This window comes from Martes martes (assembly GCF_963455335.1).
Source record: "Martes martes genome assembly, chromosome: 14".
Taxonomy (NCBI): domain Eukaryota; kingdom Metazoa; phylum Chordata; class Mammalia; order Carnivora; family Mustelidae; genus Martes; species Martes martes.
The window spans coordinates 25,773,066-25,794,942 of NC_137902.1; the positions used below are offsets into that span (position 1 = coordinate 25,773,066).

Genomic DNA, 21,877 nt, shown 5'->3' on the forward strand with positions numbered 1-21,877 from the left:
TCAAACTGAGGCATCCTCATGGCAGGAATGTGAGGCCGGGCATCAATAAAACGACCCTGGAGTAATTATTTTGGGGAATGCCATGGGAAGGATTCCAAACCCAAAATAAAGATCCGCAGAACTTTGCCAAGTAGAAATGCTAAGGACTGCTTAGCTGCCAGAAACCAAGAATATTAGCTTATCTGTGTCCTGGGGCTGGACAAAGGCAGACGTGTAGCAAGCCTGCCGGGACAAGAAAACATACCTTTCCTGGTTTCTGAATAGGACAAGGAGTTCTACAAGTCACACAGGGCTTGCAGGGGTGCCTGGCAGGATGTCTATGGATATAGGGGTGCCTGGCTGGCTCAGTCGGTAAAGCACACGACTCTGGATCTCGGGGTTGTGAGTCTGAGGCCCACACCCGGTGCAGAAAGAACTTAAAAACAAAACCCAAAAAAGCTAAGACTGCTTTCCTACTATTGAGTCTTCCAGGAAAGACGGCTGGGCAAACAGCCCTAAACTGTAGTATGTAATCGCTTGCTAAACATCAAACAATATATTTCTGAGAGGGAGTACACTAACATATGCTGACATCTCAGTCCTTATAGGTGAAAAGTGGGAGCTTTGGTGAAGTCAGGTAACTCATTCAAGGGCACACACCTAGTAGGCAGTGGGCCCACCACTTCAAGCAGGCCTGTGGGACTCTAAAATGGTTCAGACATGCATGGAGATGGTACTTCGATATTGTAATTGTCACTTCCCCTTCATCAGTGACCCAGAAAGTCACAGTCCCATCCAGCCACCCAGGCTGTAGCATGAGGAGGAGGAGTTCAATCACTACTGGATGAACAAGGCTTGCCCTGGGAATTTATTGATTCAATTGCCCAGTTAGGAAGAAAAGACAGCAGGTACAGAAACGAACACAGGCACTCTGTAATAAATGTCAGGGGAGGTGTGGAGACAGTAACTGCAATTAAGAGCTCAAAGAAGGGAGTCGGGTCAGGGACAGAATGGCCAAAGAAAGCTGCATCAGAAGACAGGTACTAAAATAACATGGATGCTAGGGATAGGAAGATAAGCATGGTAGGCAGAGCCAAGCAGAGCCCAAAGCATGGAGACAAGGACACGTGGGGCATCTGAGAAAGACACGAGATGGGGCACAGACGAGTTAGAGGGAGGAGGCAGGAGTCCCACACACTGAGTACCTCTGACCAGCACGTTTGTTCTTTCTGATGACTAGGGCAGCACCACAAATAGCAAGAACAGGGATTTCTAGTTAGTATCTAAGTATTATTACTTAGTATCTTTATATATATATATATATATATATATATAAAACTAAGTATTATTACTTAGTATCCTAGGCTCTCTTTTTGCTTCTTTACATCTTGGAATTGCCCTTGTTACACTCTGGGTGGGGGGGAGGTGGAGGGAAGATACCTCTTTCAAAGGTCTTTTAAACAGAGAGAAATAAAAGTAGCAGAAAGTGATGATGAAATCTCAAGAAAATTCCTTTATGCAGAGTCTGACCCAGCTGCCTTGTCAGAGAAAAAGAGAACACACACACACACACACACACACACACACACACACAAAGTAGTAGAAGGTGAAACCAGGTTAAGGACAGCTCCCTGAGGTTCCTAGCTTTTCTGCCCCCTAACAAGAAAATCTTTCTGTGTTGACAATCAATCACTCCACAAATATTTATTGCCTTCTGGGACGGACATTTACTGCCTGCTCCAGAGAGTGCAGGGGTCTCTGAAACTCAGCGTGGACAGTGGGCTGTCCCTGAGTTAATGGGCTGCCACTGATCTGCAACTCTAGCTTTATCAAGTACAACAGCAGCCTTGTTTGTTTTTGTACCGAAATGCCAGGTGTGTTTTTTTTCCTGCCCTGAAAACAGTTCAAACCACCCACCCCCCCACCACCACCAAACCGGCAAGGAGCCAAGAATGACATGACAATCAGCAAGTTCGACTCAGGGCTGTCCCCTGACACTTTTCACGTCTCCCTCCAAGCTGCTCTCTAAACTGAAGCTTGGAATAAGAACAAAAGGGGGGACACAGGTCACGCCCAGTACATGACACACACTGAGATGTAACCAGGAAAGAGCACTAGTTCCGTTAGGAAAATTAGTCTTCGAGGTCTCCACTGAATCTGATTTCATCTCTCCCTCTTATTTCAACTTGAGCAAGACAAGGAGAGACGTGATCCCCTTCAGGTGGCAGCTCGGGGACAGGGGTGGCAGGCCAGTAGTAAGGGTTAACAAGGTCATTTTATTAAAAGGACCTCAACTATGAGTCCCTGGAAGCAGCTCCAGGTCCTCTGACTGCAAGGTTTTTGTTTGTTTGTTGTTTTTTTTAAAGATTTTATTTATTTATTTGACAGAGATCACAAGTAGGCAGAGAGGCAGACAGAGAGAGAGGAGAAAGCAGGCTTCCCGCCGAGCAGAGAGCCCAATGCAGGGCTCGATCCCAGGACCCTGGGATCATGACCTGAGCTGAAGGCAGAGGCTTTAGCCCACTGAGCCACCCAGGCGCCCCAGGCCACAAGGTTGTAAGAGCAATTACGCACCCTGTCCAGAGAGAGACCATCTCGGTTGTGCTTCTATAAGAAAAACCACCCACTCATTGACGTGCTCATAAGCTCAGCAAAATGATTTCTTCTCAGGCCTAACTCTTCGAAAGTAGAATCAGCTTAAGGGCAAGATGTTTAACTTTCACTTGTGTCCCTCACCTTACCAAGCAATGCCTCGCACAAAGGAGGCCCTCAAAAAAGGATAAAGAGGTAGATAAAAAAGGATAAAGGATTAAGAGACTGGGTGGCTCAGTCAATTAAGCGTCTGCCTTCAGCTCAGTTCATGATCCCAGCGTCCTGGGATGGAGCCCCACATCGGGCTCCCTCCTCGACAGGAAGCCTGCTTCTCCCTCTCCTGCTCTCTCTCTCTCTGTCAAAAATAAATTTAAAAAAAAAAAAAGGTAAAGAGACATATGACTGTAAAAGGGAAGCTAATACAGCTGAATCCCCAGACAGTAGCAAGGGTGACATTTTCGTGGCCACAGAAACCCGATAAACAACTAAGAGATAGGGAGAGCACATGGATATTACTGGGAAATCCTATGTGTGACCCCATTATCTGTACACCTGTAATTTCTCTGCCAAGGAATTTAAAGCATTTAAGCCATCTCAGAAGCAAAATTCCCATACTCAAGGTAGAACTGGGACGTGATCTAACCCCACTAGTTTTTCGATTATGGGGACTAGGATGAAGCTGCTCCTGGTTTTGTCGCCGGACACCAACTAACTCACTCCATTAAGCACCACCTAGAAGTTGCCTTTTTTTCTTTTTTCGCATAAAGGATTGTGAAACTTAATAAGGTCTAGCTGGAAACGCAGCTCCTGGCACCATATCTTCCCTCATTTCCTGGATCTTATGTAAAATCAAATATTACCTCCTCCCTCCTTTGGCTATTCGATAACCAATCTACTCCAGGTCTAAGAGTTCATGGTCAAAAGCACCAGAAGGAAACATTAAGACAATTTATCCCTCCCATAAGTTACAAGGAGTGGAAAAGCTTCTGGAACACACACATCCACACCCCCAAGTAAAACGATGACAAAGGGCGGTGGAACTGGAGGTTTCATAGCAGATGAATCCTCTGTTCCCTTTGTCATATAGTGTCCAACCGCAGGCCACACCTGAACCCCATACTCCCAGGCCACACAGAAGACAGCAGTAGGTAAACCCTACTTCAAAACCACCCCAACCCAGAGCCCAAATCATGAAGCACTAGAGCAAAGCAGAAGAAGTAGGCAGAGATATGCTACAATACAGGCCTGAAGCTTAGGGAGGAAAAAGCTAAAAGTGCCTTTAAGAAAGCACCCCCGACTACATCATGGCAAAAAGGGAAGTCAATGCAAGCCATTGGCCCTCCCTGAAAAAAAATTAGCAGGTACTTGTATCTTTGCACTTATATCCACTGTTGCAAAGCCTTCCATTTTATTCAAGATCCACATTCTGGGCAAGGTGTGCTCAGAATTGCAGAAAGGTAGAGCTAAGCAGCAAGACAATAAATCATCATCCTTGCAGAACTCAAGGTTTATAAACTCCTTTCACATCCGTGTTAGTTGCTCCTTGTATCAGCTGGTGACAGGGCTAGAAGTTTTTACTATCCCCACTTGCCAGACAATATAGTGAACGTCCAAAAATGTACAGCGGCTTAGGACCAGATTTAGGATTTCTGACTGAGGGGACAGAGGTCTTCCCATGGAACCCCAATGAGTGACACACATTAGACGCGCCTGAGGCACTGGCATTCTCCCGTGCTACCACCTATCCTCAGGACCCCACACCAACTGCTGAACTTCTCTGAGTTGGCTGGTTCCTTCTATCAGCATTGCCCAGAGACAACTCTGAGGCAGCCATTTCTGTGGTATGAGGCCCATGTGGTCAAAAAAGACTGCCATCTCTCTTGGAGATTCACGACGCGTGTGCTTTCCAGGGAAGCCTCTGAGTCGTCTCACAGTTAAGAAGCCTGTTCAACCCCAAATCTCCTACATTTCAAACAGCACAGCCTTTCTTTCTGACTGAACATCTGCTCATGGCATCATTATCTCTACGGTGTCTGTCAGCCTCCAAATTCGAGGTTCCATTTCTCCCTCAGCAGTTTTGTTCATCTGCTGTGACCCCCCCGCCCCGTACTGTACCTTGAGGGCAGGCATAGTCAGCCAGGCACAGGATGGGGACACGCAGCCGACACTCCTGGAGAGGTGAATGAGTACAAAATAGGCTGACAGATCTTCTCATTTTCGCACTTTTCTCTGAACATTTGTGCAATCTCAGATAAGAGTAGGATTTTCCCCCAAATTCTCCCTGTGCTAGAAATTGAGGGCAAAAGTCCCAAGTTAATCTTTCACCTTATACACTGGGGAGTGGCTGGAAAGGGATATCCAAAGGGATAGCCGAGATGACAAAGAAAGTTGGGGGGTGCCGGGATTGAAACTCCACCACCAGACGTGGTCAAGTGAAAGAGAAAGCTATAGTTGGAAGGGTGCCTCTGGCCCTCACGGGACTGAGGGGTGTTCTTGGGGAGCAACTTTTTTTAAAGTCGTGGCACACTTAGGGTTAATTACTTATGAAAGCTGAAGAAATGTCATAGAGTAGCTGCATTTTTCTAATGGTATTTCTACCTTTGGTTCTAACTTAACAGCTCACATGCAAGATCCTATAACATGAAGCAATTACTGTCCCTTTTTTAGGGTGTGGTACGGTATGGTGGTGCTGCTGAGGAACAAAATCCTTTTCTCTTTTAGAGATTCAAACAGAACTATTCATGGTTGAAATGACAGGAAGTCTGCAGCCTTCTTCAAAGAAATGTCGCTGGGCACGAATGGAAGCCAAAGTGGGTACAGCCAGACGAAGACAGACCATGACAATAAATTGCTGGAGTTGGGTGATGGGGACCTGGGGTCTCGTTACACCATTCTCTTTATTTTTATACATGCTGAAACTTTCCAGAATAAAGATATTTAAAGGATTCTATTCCCAATAACGTCTGCTCTTGACTCAAAGTAATATTAAGCTGTACAGAGCCCTTGAAGGAACTAAGGAACACCAAAGCTCAAGTGACAGAAGGAAAAAAAAAAACGGGACATTCCCCCAAATGAAAAACAATTGTGCTTCAAAGGGCACCATCGAGAAAGTGAGAGACAAAACAAAACAAAAACCACCGATAGGGAAAAATATTTGATAATCATTTATCTGATAAAGGACTCATAAAGGCTTCTTAACGTGAGACTCCTCAGAGGCTTTCCTAGAAAGCACATACGTCGTGTGTCCCGGAGAGAGACGGCAGCTTTCTTTGTCCACATGGGCCTCTTATCGCAGAAATGGCTGCGTCAAAGCCATCTCTGGGCGATGCTGATAGAAGGAACCGGCCGATTCAGAGGAGTTAAGCAACTGGGGCTCCAGGGTCATGAGGAGAGATGGTAACAAGGGAGAAGGCCAGAGCCCCAGTAAAGTCTAGTTGAAAGGGGAAAATCCTCTGAGCAGTCCCTCATTGGGACTCCATGAAAACACTTCTGTCCCTTTAGTTAGACAAAGGACTTTAAAATGGGCAAAGAACTGAAACAGACATTTCTCTAAAGAAGATACACGAATGGCCGCTAAGAGCATGAGCTGTTCAACATCAGTAGTCATTAGGGAAATGCAAATCAAAACTACAATGAGATCCTACTTCACACCCGTTAGGATGGTCACGATAAGAAGGACAGACAACAACAGGTGTTGGAGAGGATGTAGAGAAACTGGACCCCAAAGTGGTAACAGCCGACATGTCTATGAGCTGACCCATCAAATAAAACGCGTTCTACCCATACAGAAGAATATGAATGGAAAGGGAAAAAGTGCTGACACCTGCTGAAAACATCCCGCTAAGTGAAAGAAGCCAATCACAAAACACCACACAGTGTCATGATTCTATTTACATGAAGTGTTCAGAACGGGAAAATTCGGAGTAGGAGAAAGTAGATGAGTAGTTGACAGGCAATGGGGTTCGGGGGGCTCAGGAAGGGAACTACTAATTGACTACTAACTACTACTTTCTGGGGTGACAAAAATGTTCTGGAATAGAGAGGGGTGACGGTGGCCCAATCTTGTGAACATGCTAAAAACCAGAGAATCGTATGCTCTAACAAGGGTGAATTTCATGGTGTGTGAACTGTAGCTCAATAAAGCTATCATTATTTTTTTTAAAAAGCCTCAGAAACCAACCTCCCCTCAGAACAGGAAGTACAGTACACCTCGGCACAGAACGCTATGTGCCGAGAGTGGACAGACCTGCCTGTGGTCTAGCACTGCGGTCAGAACGGACGTCCAGCCACAACTCCCACACCCAAGACAAGACACAACTACTTTGCTGATGATAACCCTACTCTTCCTCCCTCAAGAGGGCATGGTGATGTGCAGATCAGGATAACTGTATACATTCTAAATTACCTGCTCTGAAAATAGACAATTTCATACTTTATTATTAGAAAACAATAGCTGGAAAAACACCCCCATCAGACTGCCAAGGCTGGTAATACGGAAAGTGAGTCACATGCCTTCTGGACTAGGAGCTCACTAAAATACACCTTAAATTCTTCCACTGGAAACAGATCTTGGATCAGTCAAGGAATAAGGAAGCCTCAAGGCTTCCCCAAAGCTTAAAAAAAAACAAAAAAAAACAAAAAAACCCCCAGATAATTACACAGGCTAACATTAACCAAGTAATTACTATGTGGCGGGCACTGCTCTAAGTGCTTCGTGAGTACTAACTCAATTAATCCTTACAATAACTCAATTAAACCACACAATAACCCTATAAGCTGGGAGCTATTATCCCATTTTACAGATCAGGAAACTGAGTCAATTAACTAGCCTAAGGCTATCTGGAGACAGTCTGGCTCCAGAGTCTGCACTCTCAGTGATGATACACTTCCAAGGACTCCTTCTTCTGGGATGACCACCACAGAAGGGTGTCTGGTTAGACCCGTGTGCCAACCAGCAGCTGGCCAACAGCTCCACGCCATCTGCTTGACATTTCCCAGGGGCCTACAAACCATCTCCCTCAGCACCTGAGCAGGCACAGCCAGGCTTCCCCACTCCAAGCACAGTGTGCATGAATCCTGCTCCCCACCAAGGGGAACACCGGGGTCGCGAAGACAGGGAGGAGACCGAAAGCTAAGCAAGTCAGAGACCTACCCGGCTTTCAAGAAAGAAAACAGAAATGTTCCCCCATGTGCCTGGGTAGAGTCAGAAGGCACATCTTCAAGGATAAGCCAACGGCACAGAAGAAGAAATGTTGCTTACGCACTGGGGGGAAGGGGGCTGAGCCCCTCGAAAACCCTACTGATGGGGATGTCCGCTGACACAACCGCTTCAGGAGAGCAATTTAGCACCATCCACCCCAAGTGTCAAATGTACACACCCACAACCCCACAGCCCCTGGTTCCACTTCTAGGAATCTAGCACAACTGCAGAAAGAAATACATAGAACAATGTTCACTATAAAACAGCGTGAACTGGTAAAAACTTTGCTATAACGGACGTTCACCTACAGAGCAGTGGTTAAATAAATCACGATCTCAAGCAATAACACACAGGTGGGGCTTTCGGTTGTTGTTGTTGTTTTGCTTTGGTTTGGTTTTTGTTTGTTTTGTAACTCTATACTTACTCCTTTTATTTTCTTTTTTTTTTTAAGATTTTATTTATCTATTTGACAGAGAGAGACACAACAAGAGAGGGAACAGAAGCAGAGAGAGTGTGAGAGGGAGAAGAAGGCTTCCCGCTGAGCAGGGAGCCCGATGTGGGGCTCGATCCCAGGACTCTGGGATCATGACCTGAGCAGAAGGCAGACACTTAGTGACTGAGCCACCCAGGCGCCCCTATACTCACTTCTGAATGTCATTCCTTTCCTTTTGTTTCCTCTTCTTGAGGCTTTCCTAAACTTTGTCAGCTCTCCTTATGATTCTCTTACTGATTAATAATTTCATTTCCAAGCTTTTTTTGGGTTTCGATTAACGTTACCCTTTCTTTTCTTTTCTTTTTTCTTTTCTTTCTTTACTTCCTCCCTTCCTCCTCTTTCCTCCTCTCTCTCTCTCTCTCTTTCTCTCTTTAAATAAGGAGGCTCCATGCCCAGGGTGGAGCCCAAATGCAGGGCTCGAATTCACAACCCTGAGATCAAGACCTGAGCTGAGATCAAGAGTCTGATGCTCAACTGACTGAGCCATCCAGGCACCCCAACATGCAGGCATTCTTTTAAAAATCAAGGTATATATGTGATACAGAAAGAAGTCTATGAAGTATGAAACAATGCATGTTGTAAAGTCCTACATATATATTATCCTATTTTTGTTTTAAAAACAAATGAAGGGGCGCCTGGGTGGCTCAGTGGGTTAAAGCCTCTGCCTTCTGCTCAGGTCATGATCCCAGGGTCCTGGGATCGAGTCCCGCATCCAGCTCTCTGCTCAGCAGGGAGCCTGCTTCCACCTCTCTCTCTGCCTGCCTCTCTGCCTACTTGTGATCTCTGTCAAATAAATAAAATCTTTATAAATAAATAAATAAAAACAAATGAAAAGGAAAGAAAGAACTGTATCCATACCCACAATTTTATGTTTATATATAGGAATTACATATATATATATGTAAATCCTATATAGGTACTATAGGTATAGTAATAGTACATATATATACGCGTATACATATATATGTATATGTATAGTAATAGTACATATATATACGTGTATACATATACATGTATACACGTATATATATGTACTATTACTATATACATGTATATATGTGTATACACGTATATATATGTACCATTACTATACCTATAGTATAGTAATACATACTATATATATATGTGTGTATAATATATACATATATATGTACTATATATATGTACTATATATGTACTATTACTATACCTATAAATATTCAGCATACACAGAAAACCCACCAAAAACACACACCAAACCACAAACTTTCACTTTTCACTCTAAGCATTTCTGTCTGTATTATATATCACTGTTACAAGCATGTGTTATTTTTGTGTAACTAAAAACTAACGGGAAAAGGTAAAAGGCACCTTAAAGCTCCAAGAAAAACAGCCATCAGGTGTATGGAAGGAAAAAGGAAAGAAAACTGAAGTGAATCTCGTGCCAAATCAGATCAGTACAGGTTTTCTGCTTTCCCCCAACTCCCTGCAGGCACAGCAAAGGGATTTGCATATTTAAAAACAAAGGACCCAAGTAAAAAGAAAGAAGTACTCAGGATGAACTTCTCACACAATTCAACTCTACACTCAAATCCCAAACAGTTACAAGGCTCCACTATCTCGGTGTCAAAAGCCAAATATTAACCCTCTCTCCCAAATAAACCACAAAGAGGGAAAAATAACTTAGATCTGACCAATCAACTAAGTTGTGGTTTTTCTGTTGTTTCTGTGTTTGGTCAGATTTTAATATAGCTGGAGTGAACCACCAGGCGGAATTTCAGATGAGGAAGAGCATTTCGGAAATGGCGAACAAAAAAAACACCATGTAGGATTTGGAAAAACGTGAATATTTTCTCGACGAACGCATGTCTCTGATCTGCAAGGATGTGTAGAAACACAGTATTACAACGTAAGATCCGTCTTGCTTATTATTTAAAAATCAGGACATGTTTTTCTAGCTTTACTCTAGGATCCACCCTTCCAAGCCACAAATATTCTTGAAACATCTCACATTCACTTTTACCTCTTCCAAAACAAGTTTAAATTAAATTCTTTCAATCACCTAAGATTATGAATCAAAACCAAGCCAAGGCACTTTGAGGGCAATGACGGCACCAGGAACGGATGACCCATCGCTCATCTATTTTCCCACAGAAGAAAGTATGGAAAGAAGAAAGCCAAAAGTAAATAAATCCAAGCTATGGGACTGTAGCTGAGTAAGCAAGAGTCTCCCAAAAACCCAGTCCATGCAAGACTGGTGATCTTCAAGACTGAGACCATGACCTACTTTAATTACCACACTGGGAAAGCCCAGAATTCTATTAACAAGCCACAGAATTCAAACGGATGAGATCTGGTTCCCCTTTCCTTAACTCCCAGGTTGCAATGCTCTGGATTTATTGATATTTGTTTGTGGTTTCCACATTACATGCAGTTTTTTGACCAGACTTTGCTCCACCTAGTGGAAATACAAAGGACGGTCCAAAAGGGAGGTGCCCATAAGCCAGACCCCTGTCTGTTGTATGCCACCAAGGAGACAGATCTTGCAAAAACCCACTGTCACTGCTCCATGTTACTCAGTGGCTGCTCTTACTGTCTGTGCGGTTATGGTGGGATCAGTGGCCCCAGGGGTGCCCACAATTGGGGTTATAGGGCAAAGAATGAACCCATATCATTGCACCACCTGGATCCTCATGGTCCCTCAAGGTCCAACAGGAAAGCAAGAGATGCTCTCAGGTGAACGGATGGCCAGGCATTCAAAAGCATTGGAACTGTTAATCCAGAGTCATCTGAGATACCCAGAGTATGCTTAAAAAGTTGCCCACTAATGCCCCAAACCCACAGATGTGCTGCTTCCTGGGGTCTTGAAAGAGCAGACTTCTCCTGAGGTCACACAGCCACCGAGGTCTGGGACAGTCACCCATGGCGACCCTGAGAACACCTCACAGTCTCTGTAGGCTTGAGTGTGTGACAACAAACCAACATTCATGGGGCCAAAAATGAGAGTAGAACCAAGACTTGAAATGGGGAAAGGAAAATGTTCTAAGAATGTGACTCTGTTCAGATCGGTTATGGGGCCACGGGAGACACTGAGAAAAGAAAGTAACTGGCCAACAGGCTTTCAGTGGGGTGAAAACAAACATGTTCTTAAAACGAAATCACAAGGGTGAACCAAAGCAAGAGGAAAGAAAGTTCAAGACAGGGTGAATAAGGGAGGCTCACCTGCTTATTGAACCACAAACTAGAAGAAAGAAAAAAGTCTTTTTATTTCCAAAATGTTTGATGTTGGCTGACAAAGCCAGGCTGACTGGCAACATGCTGACAAATCTGAGAGTCCTCAAGATTCAGGATATTAAAGCTTTCAACTGTCCCACCTACGATCTGTTATCAGAGAGGTTATTTCATACCCTTCACAATGCTCTTCATATAGGAAGGCTGACCTCAAACTCCGTGATAATCAGCGTGAGCTGATAGGGGAAGAGCAGGCACCACTGAACCAGCGTCTGTCCACCTCAGCACCACTGACATTTGGGACCAGACAATTCTTGGTTGTGGGAGGCCATCCTTTGTTATCGGAGGTTTAGCAGCATCCCTGGTCCCAGGCAGTGACCAGCAAAAATGTTTCCAGACACTGATAAATGTCCTCTGGAAGGAGCAGAATTATCCCCAATCAAGAACAACTCTAAGCATACAGGTTCACCATTTCCTCCAAGGACAAAATTAAACTCAGATATAGGACAGAAGCAAGGGAGTCACTTTCAAACTCCCGAAATCTCAGCTTCTGAACTTAATCTGAGAGCTGATACTAACTTACCAACAACCAAATGCACGCTGAGGACCATGAATAATAACAGCAGAGATAATTATTATTATACTTATCATCATTAAATATATTCCAAGAGCTTTACATATAGGATGTCTTTTCACCTCACAAACCTATAAGGTAGGTACTATTAGTGATCCCATTTTGGAGATGAGGACACTGAGGCACAAAGAGGTTAACAACTTGCTCCGGGATAGTAAGTAGAAGCCAGCTTTGGATCTCAGGTGGTCTTCCCCCAGAGCCCAAGACCTCACCACTGTGTTGGTCTATATCCCACTATTCCCACACCGGAGAGCTCTTAGATCTGCACTATTAAGTAGCCAGTAGCCACATGTAGCTATTTAATTTAAATTAATTAAAAGGAAATATCATACCAGTCTTAGAAAACGGTCTGGCCTTTCCAGAGTTACTATATGACCCAGCAATCCCACTGTTAGGTATACACCCAGGAGAAATGAAAACTTAAGTCCACACAAAAAACTTGTATATGCATATTCATAGCAGCATTATTCAAAGTAGCCCCAAAGTCCATCATTTGATGAATGGATAAATTAAATGTGGTACATTCACAGAACATGTTAACTGGCTACAAAAAGAAATGAAATGCTGACTCGTGCCATGATGTACAGATACATCAATAGGGACGATTCCCAGAAACACCATGCTGAGTGAGAGAAGCCAGTCACGGACGACCACCTCGTGTATAATTCCATTTATAAGGAATGTCCAGAATGGGCAAATCCATAGAGACAGAAAATAGAGTAGTGGCTGCCAGAGGCTGTGGGGAGTGGGGATGGAATAGGAGGGACTGCTAATGGCTATGGGGCTTCTTTCTGGGGTAATGAAAACGTACTAAAATTAGATAGTAGGGGTGCCTGGGTGGCTCAGTGGGTTAGACGTCTGACTCTCAATTTCCACTCAGGTCACGATCTCGGGCTCGTGGGATCAAGCCTCACATCAGGCTCTGCACTCAGCGGGGAGTCTGCTTGTCCCTCTCCCTCTGCTCCTCCCCTCACCCCCATTTGCTCTCTCTCTTAAATAAATTCATTAAACCTTAAAAGCAAAAACAAAAAAATAAAATCATATAGGAGATAGTACACAATTCTGTGACATACTAAAAACCCATTTCACATACACTTTAAAAGGGTGAATCCATGGCATGTTAATTATGTCTCAATACAGTTGTTATAAAAAACTAAATGTCAGTAAAAATTCAGTTGCTCATCTATCGTAGTCACATGCCAAGTGTCAAGAGTCACATGTGACGAAGTGGCTACCAAAACAGACAGCGCAGATATAGATCATTTCTACTATCACAGAAAGTTCTAGTGGACACACTGCTTGGACGAATGGATAAAAGGCCTCCTTACCACCTAACCACAGTCTACCTTTCAAACATCTTCTACTTCCACCTTCTTCTACACACCCCCATTGGAAGCTTCCACCAGACTACGTTCCACCTCCAAACACCCTCCATTTTCACTTTTCCAGGCCAGAAGAGACTTGTTTCCCTTCCCAACCTTCAAAGCCTGGTCCAAATGCCTCTTCTGTGAAGCTTTTCCTAAATCTCACTTTCCCCTGGCCAGAGCAGAAACAATTGCTCCCACTCTCCTTCATTTGCACATCTGTGCCTCCGGGTTAGAAATCAACTGAGTGCGCGATCTGTCTTTGCCACCGGATTACCGGCTCCTTGAGGACGGGGATTCGGTTACTCATCTGATGGTTCCCAGGGGCCACCTGCGTGACCACCTACAGTAGAACGGACATTTCAGTAGATGTGTGCTGAATTCTGCTGAAAGGATTTACAGAAATTCAAGGTGTGGGTTTGAGACGATTGCTTGGTTTGGTATATAAAACAGACTAAGAAAACGAGGGAAAGGGAATTAAGAGTCTGGACGTTCCATCTTCCACTATTCTGTGAGAAGAAACGATGGTGATCACACTGAAATGCCATTTTTAAGAAAGAAGAGTGGAGGGGCGCCTGGGCGGCTCAGTGGGTTAAACCTCTGCCTTTGGCTCAGGTCATGGTCTCAGGGTCCTGGAATCGAGCCCTGCATTGGGCTCTCTGCTCAGCTGGGAGCCTGCTTCCCCCTCTCTCTCTGCCTGCCTCTCTGCCTACTTGTGATCTCTCTCTCTGTCAAATAAATAAATAAAAATCAAAAAAAAAAAAAAAACGAAAGAAGTGTGTAGTAGAGCTTCTGGGCTGAAAACCAGGGCACAGTTGGTGAGTAAGGGGAGGGGGCCACAGGGTACAGTATGGAGGAGCTAGGTAAGATAAACATATCGGGAATTAAGACCCCTATCCCACTCAAAGTTTTAAGCATGGCAGAGGAAAGGTACAGACAGTGTCTCTAGAGATTAGGCTGGGTGGCTTAATGGAAAAAGACATTTCTTCTAAAATTTTATTTTAAATAACATGGTCAGATTGTTCTAGTTGAATCTAAGAAACAATGGAAAGAAAGAAACTCTATGTATCTCATTCATTATTTAAATAGAAGAGACAAATGTTACCGCCTCACTGGTGAATCCACTACTTTTTCATTCTTTATGGATTTAAGGAATGACATCTGAGTCACAGTGACCTATAGGAGAGTTAAGTCCAAGTTCCCAATCTCAGAAGTGAGCTAGGCTGAGAACTTTCCTGGGCCAGGAAGGCAAGAAATGACAGTTCCAGAGGAGAGCTGGTGACAGGGAAAGCAAGCCACTCTGTATTATATAAATACCTGATACCATATATTTCTGATATTAGATGCATATGTATAAAAAGATTGTATTTGACAGAGACATTTCAAGGGAAAAAAAAAAAAAAACAGTAAATCACCCACACCATGTTCAATACTGAATGAGTACAGCGAGTCCCCCTCATTCAGAGTTAGCTGGAAGCCCCTTGTTGAAATAAGGACAGTGAGTACCTGAACGGCAGCCTATGTCAAAACGGCCTCTGAATTTTTTGTTCTTCCCTGATTTCTACAAGCCAAAAATCCAAACAAAACAAAAAACCAAACTGACTAAACAGTGGTAGATTCAGAGTTAATAATTACATAGTAACTTCCATGCCAAAGGTTAAAATTCAAAACACGAATCTCACTGTAGCATCTAGTACTCCTGGGCAGAAACAGACAAGGGTATGAGGTGGGGAGTACTGGGTGGGGGGATGGTCAGGGAGAGGGAGCCCACTCATTACCAAACTTTCTCTTCTCTGCAGGAACCGTAACCACATAATATCGACTGGTCAGTGCTAGCATCCATCCAAATGGAACAAAGTACAAAAGCCACCCTGTCCCCAAAATGAGTATTGGAAGTGCCAGAGAAATGATAAGAAAGCAACCTGTGATCAATAAACTGCAATTAGGACATGACACTGAAGATCCCCTCCCACATTTCTCGCCAACTCCTAGGCTTCCATGACCTGGCGGCAACCTCCACTTTCCATCCTTCCTCTGCCAAAGAAGTGGATCCAGTTCCCACCGTCAATTCAGAGGCCCACCACTGCTCTTCCACTGAGGCAAAGTATCCACAGGTCCAGGGCACCGACCTCTTAAGGCTCCAATGTTCTCAAATCAACCCCCAGGCTGTATAATTTACTGGATCTTGAGAACGGCCTTTCTTAAATGTAGAAACAGATGCAAAAGGCAAAGTAACGGCTTGTTCTCTATTTTGTTCTGTCAACATCTATACTTTTTTTTATGGTTAAGATTGATTTTTTTTATTTTAGAGAGACAGTAAGAGTGAGCGTCGGGGGAGAGGGGGAGAGGGGGAGAGGGGGAGAGGGAGAGAGACTCTCCAGCAGACTCACCACTGAGTGAGGAGCCGGACGCAGGGTTCGATCCCACAACCAGAGCTGAAATCAAGAGCCAGATGCTCAACCGACTGGGCCACCCAAGTGCCCCAACATCTATCCTTCTTAAGTTCCCCAGTCCTAAGGGGTCTGACTTTTCCAATAAATAAAATTTATTTCTCCTGCCAGTTTATGATTTTAACTAGGAAAAAGAAGAACCCCAACAAACTCTGGGAGGGTCCCAGCCATAAAAAAGGGAATATACTGGGCCAGAAAAATGAGCTCTATCCCTCACGTGTTATTTCAAATACACATAAATAGATCGGGGAGGGGGCACAGGGGATACCTCAACGATAAATAACAAATTGTGGTAGAGCCATATAGTGAATTTTATTCAGCCACCAAAAAGGAACCAAGTAGTGGTACATGCTACAATGTGGGTGAATCTCAAAAACATTATGTTAAGGGAAGGAAGACAGACACAAAATACCACAAATTGTAGGATTCCATTTATATGCACTATCCTGAATAGGTAAATCCAGAGAGACAGAAAACAGATTGGTGGCTGCCAGGAGCTGGAGGAAAGGGAAATCGGGGAGGAACTGCTTAACGGGTACGGGGGTTTCTTTGGAAGTGATGAAAATGTTTTGGAACTAGATGTAGTGGTTGCACAACACTGTGAATGTACCAAACACCACTGAATTGTTCACTTTAAATGGTAAAAGGGTTTTAAATGGATTGTTACATGAATTTCATCCCATTTTAAAAACTAACTAATTTCTAAAATAAAGGATACTAGGGGACAAGACAAGATGCATATGTGAAACTCCTAAGGAAAAGATAAGTATTTTCCCTGGCACTCTGCTTCTACTCTTGATCACAACGCAAAGTTCAAGTGCTAAGCTGTATAGACTCTGCCATCACGCCGTGTGTGAAGTGAGTGTGTGTGTCTATTCCCTTCTGAAAAGACAGGGAAGAGAACAGAAAGTGAAGAAAATAGAATGGTAAAGCCTTGCCAAATGCAAGGGAAGGAGGGGTGATTCCCCCTACTGCACCCCACCCAACTTGGCACCAGGAGTAACGCTCCCATTAGGGTTTCGAAATGCCAGCCGGAGCTGGAATCAGCACAAGCAAGCTTCTCTGCCTGGATAAAAAGCAAGCCACCCAGCAAGAAAAGCTGGGGTGCTCCATTTGCTGCCCATATTGGCATCAGCACCACCCTTTGCTCAAAAGCCCTAAACTGGCCTAGATCAGCATCAGTGGCTGGCTCTCCCAGGCCAGCCAGCCTAACAGCAAGAGCTTCTATAGCTCAAGTGTGCCCTCCTCCTGAGGGGTCCCGATCTACTTCATTCTACAGGCCTTCCAAGAGTCCGGCCTCCAACCTCTTGCCTCCAACACATTAAAAAATGGAGCCAAGATGCCCTCCGAACTTCTCCCTGTCCAGCTTGAAATAAATATCCACTCAGCCCCTCCTTCCTCTCAGGCCACCTCAATAACCCACGTACCCCTACCCGCACACACGTACACCCTGCATCACTGCCTCGGAGACCTGCTTCACGGGGGGACTCGAATGCGCCCCCCATGCCTCAGCCTCGCACCACTATCCAGTCACAGTCATCCCAGCCGACCTAACTGTCCTCTCAAAGGGCCCCACACTCGCTGGGCACCGTGCCTCCGCCACTTCCCTGACACCAAAACAGGTGTCCCTCAGCTGAACACCGACGCCCCCTTAGATTCTGTCCACTCCAGGGATGGGAGCCCCTCTCGGGACCCCTCAACTCTTGGCAACAACACTCCTTCAGCCCCTCCAGCCAGGCAGCGACGCCGTCTTCAGCCCCCTCCAGCCAGGCCTCGACGACCCCCAGGCCCCCAGGCTAGCCCGGACGCCCTCTCCCCCTTACCTGCGGGGGTTCAGCCCTGGCTGACAGGGGGCTGGGCAGCGCCTGGAGGAGCAGGAGCGCCATGCCACCCAGGAGCCTTCTCCTCTCCATCCCCCTCCTGCTCCTGCTCCTCCGCCACGGCGCCGCCACCTCCCTCCTCCTCCTCCCTCTCCTCCTCTTCCCTCTTCTTCCTTCTTCCCTTCTTTTCCTGTTTCACTCTCCCCTCCCGCTTCCGGCTCTGCTCCACCCCGCCGCAGCCCAAACACCCTCCCACACACGGGTCAAGCTCTCCAGTTCCAGCGCTTCGTGGGCCCCTGCCCTTCGTCCATTGACCAAAATAGCTGTCGATCAAATAGAAGTTCCGCCCCCCCATGAAGACGGAAGACCAGAGGGATCCAGCCAATGAAAAGTGGGAGGAAGCCGGGCCATCTTGAGTGCTGCATGGCGGGGTGAAGGCGTCCCACGCCACAGAGAGTGGCGGAAGTAGTCCCATGGGGGGGGGGGGCGGGACCATCTGGCACCAACATTGAAAAATCTAATTCGAGTGCAGCCATCTTGAGCGTGGCGGAAGTACTAGATTTGTACACTTTAGCAAAGAAAGGGAAGGGGTATGGTGATTCTAAAGAGTATTGGAAAAGAAGTTGTTTTAGAAGGTAACCGGGCGCTCCTTAAGAAAAAAACAACTGCAATCTAAAACTCTTTTGACGTTTTTTATTTGAAGCTCAGCCCTGGGTACCAGGGTCCCTCTTCTTGTCTCAAAGTGCCCGGGTGGTAGCTTAGGTCAATATGAATTTTCTGAAATGGTACCTTTACCTGAGGCACGGTGCTGGGTCGCCCCAAGTTGCAGGAACATAATTATATTGACTCTGCCTCGGAAACAGCACTGAAATCTTCTCCCATTATTTCCATCCATATTATCATCTTCTTGCTAAATACAAATGGTCTCCCTGCGGGCCCTAGTTGCCAATTCTTCCCTCTTAGTTACTGCTGCACTCCCCAGCAAGGATCCTCTATGACCCAAAACCAAACGTCATTGTCTTAAAGCTTTCCCTCTTAAAATACTTGAACTACCTACGCAATATTTAATCTGAACTACTCAATATGGTTCTCTCTTGTGCCCTCGTCCCTGCCTACTTCTTTTTAATCTCATCTTCAGCCACTACATTTTCCCACACATTCAACTTACACCAAACACTTAAAGAGGTCTCCAGTGTGCTATGCTATAGTATACAATGCACATACAGTTTTCTGCTTTTAAACTCCTAGTTCCCATCCCTCTCTTGTTTCTTCTTCCGGATTCTCATAACACTAACACACACTGTAGCTGATCTATAATAGCCTAGCTGACCTCTCCCACTAAATCTGCAGTTTTTCGTATAGCACACCGTCTTTCTCTCGATTTCTTTTTTTTTTTTTTTTTTTGAGAAATCCCTACAACATCCTGTACAAGGCCCAACCATGAGCCGAACAATGTTGGTAAAATAAATGAACAAAAGAAGACCCATGCCAGAGAAGCCAGATGCCTGTAGCTGCCAATTTCCTCTCAAAATCCTGCCAAAGCATTTTGCAGGTTGGCCTAGTCTAGCCCATAGCTGAGCCCAGAGGGAGTTTGTTCTTGGCTTAAATGGTGGCAAAGTGGGAAACAGGTAAGAGTGAAGAAATTGGTTCTGCCTCTTCTTGATCCTGCTTTCCTAAGAGTTACAAAAGGTGACAAGTATTTTTGCTGATCTCAAATGCCTTGGAAATTCATCCATACCACAATCAAGTTCCCTAGGGAAGAAACAAAGATTCAGTATTAGGCAAGGGCCAAATTATTTTCACAGCACAGGGTCTCAGTCCTGGCTTCAAAGTTCTGTTAAGGCCTCCTTTACAAAAGCCAGGCATCATCATCATGAGGAAACCGAATAATGTCAATTCAGCAAACACAGGGGATTTTACCCTAACTTCCCTTTCATTCTTTACCTGAGAGCTCAAACTGAGCCACTGGATGGAACGAATACTAAACCCTGCCGGGTCTGGATTAGCACTTCCCACATGAAGGCGTTTGAGTCACCCTAACCACCTCGCTTTCCATATCCCACAGGTGCCAACTCAAAGAAAGCGGAGAGGTCTTATGGAATGAAGCCGAGATGCAGTTTGAATGAGTGCTTTTTGAAGTGTCTCTAAACTGTAGCCACCACATACTTCAGATTTTTCCAAAAGAGCCACTGCCTATATAGGGAGGAGGAATGCCAGGAAGTTTAAGGAGCTGGGAAGGAAAGGAGAAGTTTGTCAGTTCTTGAAAGAACATCAGTGTTGAATTGCTTCCAAGCTCTGGCTAGCTCTGGTAATGTTTTTCCTATTTGTCTTTGGAAATGGGCAAAGCTGAAGCCAGATCTCCTATCCTAAGAAAGCCAGCTCAAAGACACAGAGTTTTCTGCTCAGAAATCAGTTCAAATCAAATTGCACATGTTACAGCATGGATAAACTTCAAAAATATTATGCAAAATGAAAGAAGCCAGACACAGAAGGCTACACACTGCATGATTTCACCTACATGAAAGTCCAGAATAGGCCAATCTAAAGAGGCAGAAAGTAGATTAGGGGTTTTGAGTAGGTGGGGGATGAAGGGAATGAAGAGAGACTGCCAAAGGGTACAGAGTTTCTTCTGGGAGTAATAAAAATATTCTGGATGGAACACTGGATGGCTCAGTTGGTTAAACGTCTGCCTTCAGCTCAGGTCATGATCCCAGGGTCCTGGGACTGAGTTTGGCATCGGGCTCCCTGCTAAGCGGGACCCTGCTTCTCCCTCTGCCTGCCACTCCCCCTGCTTATGCTCTGGCTCTCTCTCTCTCTGACAAACAGATAAAATCTTTTAAAAAACCAGTAAAATAAAAAAATAAAAATATTCTGGAACTAGTGATGATGGTTACAACTTTGTGCGTATACTACAAAACACTGAATTGTACACTTTATTTTTTTTAAGATTTTATTTATTCATTTGACAGAGAGAGAGCACAAGCTGGGGGAGCGGTAGGCATAGGGAGAGAGAGAGAAGCAGGCTCCCCGCTGAGCAGGGAGCCTGATCCCAGGACCCTGGGATGATGACCTGAGCCTAAGGTAAACACTTAACCGACTTGAGTCACCCAGGTGCTCCTGAATTGTAGATTTTAAAAAGACAAATTTATGTTATATGAACTATATTTTAATTTTGAAAAAATAGGGAGAAAAATTAAATTGCAGCCAGTACCTTGGCCTCAGGGAAGAGGCCCTTTTTCTTTAGAGCAGTGGTCCTTGAAGTGTGTGTCCCAGACCAACAGAAACCACATCGCTGGACAATCACTAGAAATGCACATTCTTAGGCCCCACCCCAGACCTAAGCCTCTGCCCTGGGCTCAGGACATGATCCCAGGGTCCTGGGATCAAGCCCCATATCAAGCTCCCTGCTTAGTGAGCCTGCTTCTCCCTCTTCCTCTGCCTGCTGCTCCCTCTGCTGTACTCTGTCAAATAAATAAAATCTTTTAAAAAAAAATCTATACATTACTCAGTGCTCATCATGGTAAGTGTACTCTTAATCCCCTTCATCTGTTTCACCTATCCTCTCACCCACCTCCCCTCCGGTAACCATGTTTCTTTTCCATAGTTAAGAATCTGTTTGGGGTTTTTATGAAGATTTTATTTGTCAGAGAGAGGAACAGAGAGAGAACACAAGCATGGGGAGCAGAAGGCAGAGGGAGAAGCAGGCTCCCCGCTGAGCAAAGAGCCCGATGTGGGACTCGATCACAGGATCCCAGGACCATGACCTGAGCTAAAGGCAGATGCCTAACCGACTGAGCCACCCAGGCATCCCCCACCTTTTTTTTTTTTTTTTTGGTCTTTTATTGTTCTTTGTTGATTTTGGTTCTTCAATTCCACGTATGACTGAAATCATACGATATTTCTTTCTCTGACTGCATTCCCATAAACAGTGCAAGAGGATTCCTTTTTTGACACATGCTCACCAACACGTTTTTCTCGCGTTTTTTTTTTCAGCTAAAAAAAGATCACATCATTTATTAAAAACAAAAAAAAATATGCAGTGTACACTTCCAGTGTACCCATCGAGGGGAAAAGGAAAGTAGTCTACCTGCCATCAGTAGAGTAGATCATTAACCTCTCTTAGGTCACTAACCTC

At 44.9% G+C, this 21,877-nt stretch overlaps 1 protein-coding gene across 2 annotated transcripts in view; it reads right to left on the reverse strand.

Annotated features, from left to right (window-relative positions):
* WBP1L (WW domain binding protein 1 like) overlaps window positions 1–17,945 on the reverse strand; it is a 59,711-nt gene extending 41,766 nt beyond the window's left edge. The window contains exon 1 of one of the 2 annotated variants that reach the window (XM_080823726.1): window positions 17,746–17,945. In XM_080823726.1, the coding sequence (XP_080679852.1) occupies window positions 17,746–17,835 (90 nt within the window). In that variant the 5' untranslated portion in view covers window positions 17,836–17,945. Of the gene's footprint in view, window positions 1–4,686; window positions 4,804–17,745 lie in introns of those variants that run through there. The other variant, XM_080823728.1, reaches the window with a different exon arrangement.
* Between the last annotated feature and the right edge of the window lie 3,932 nt (window positions 17,946–21,877).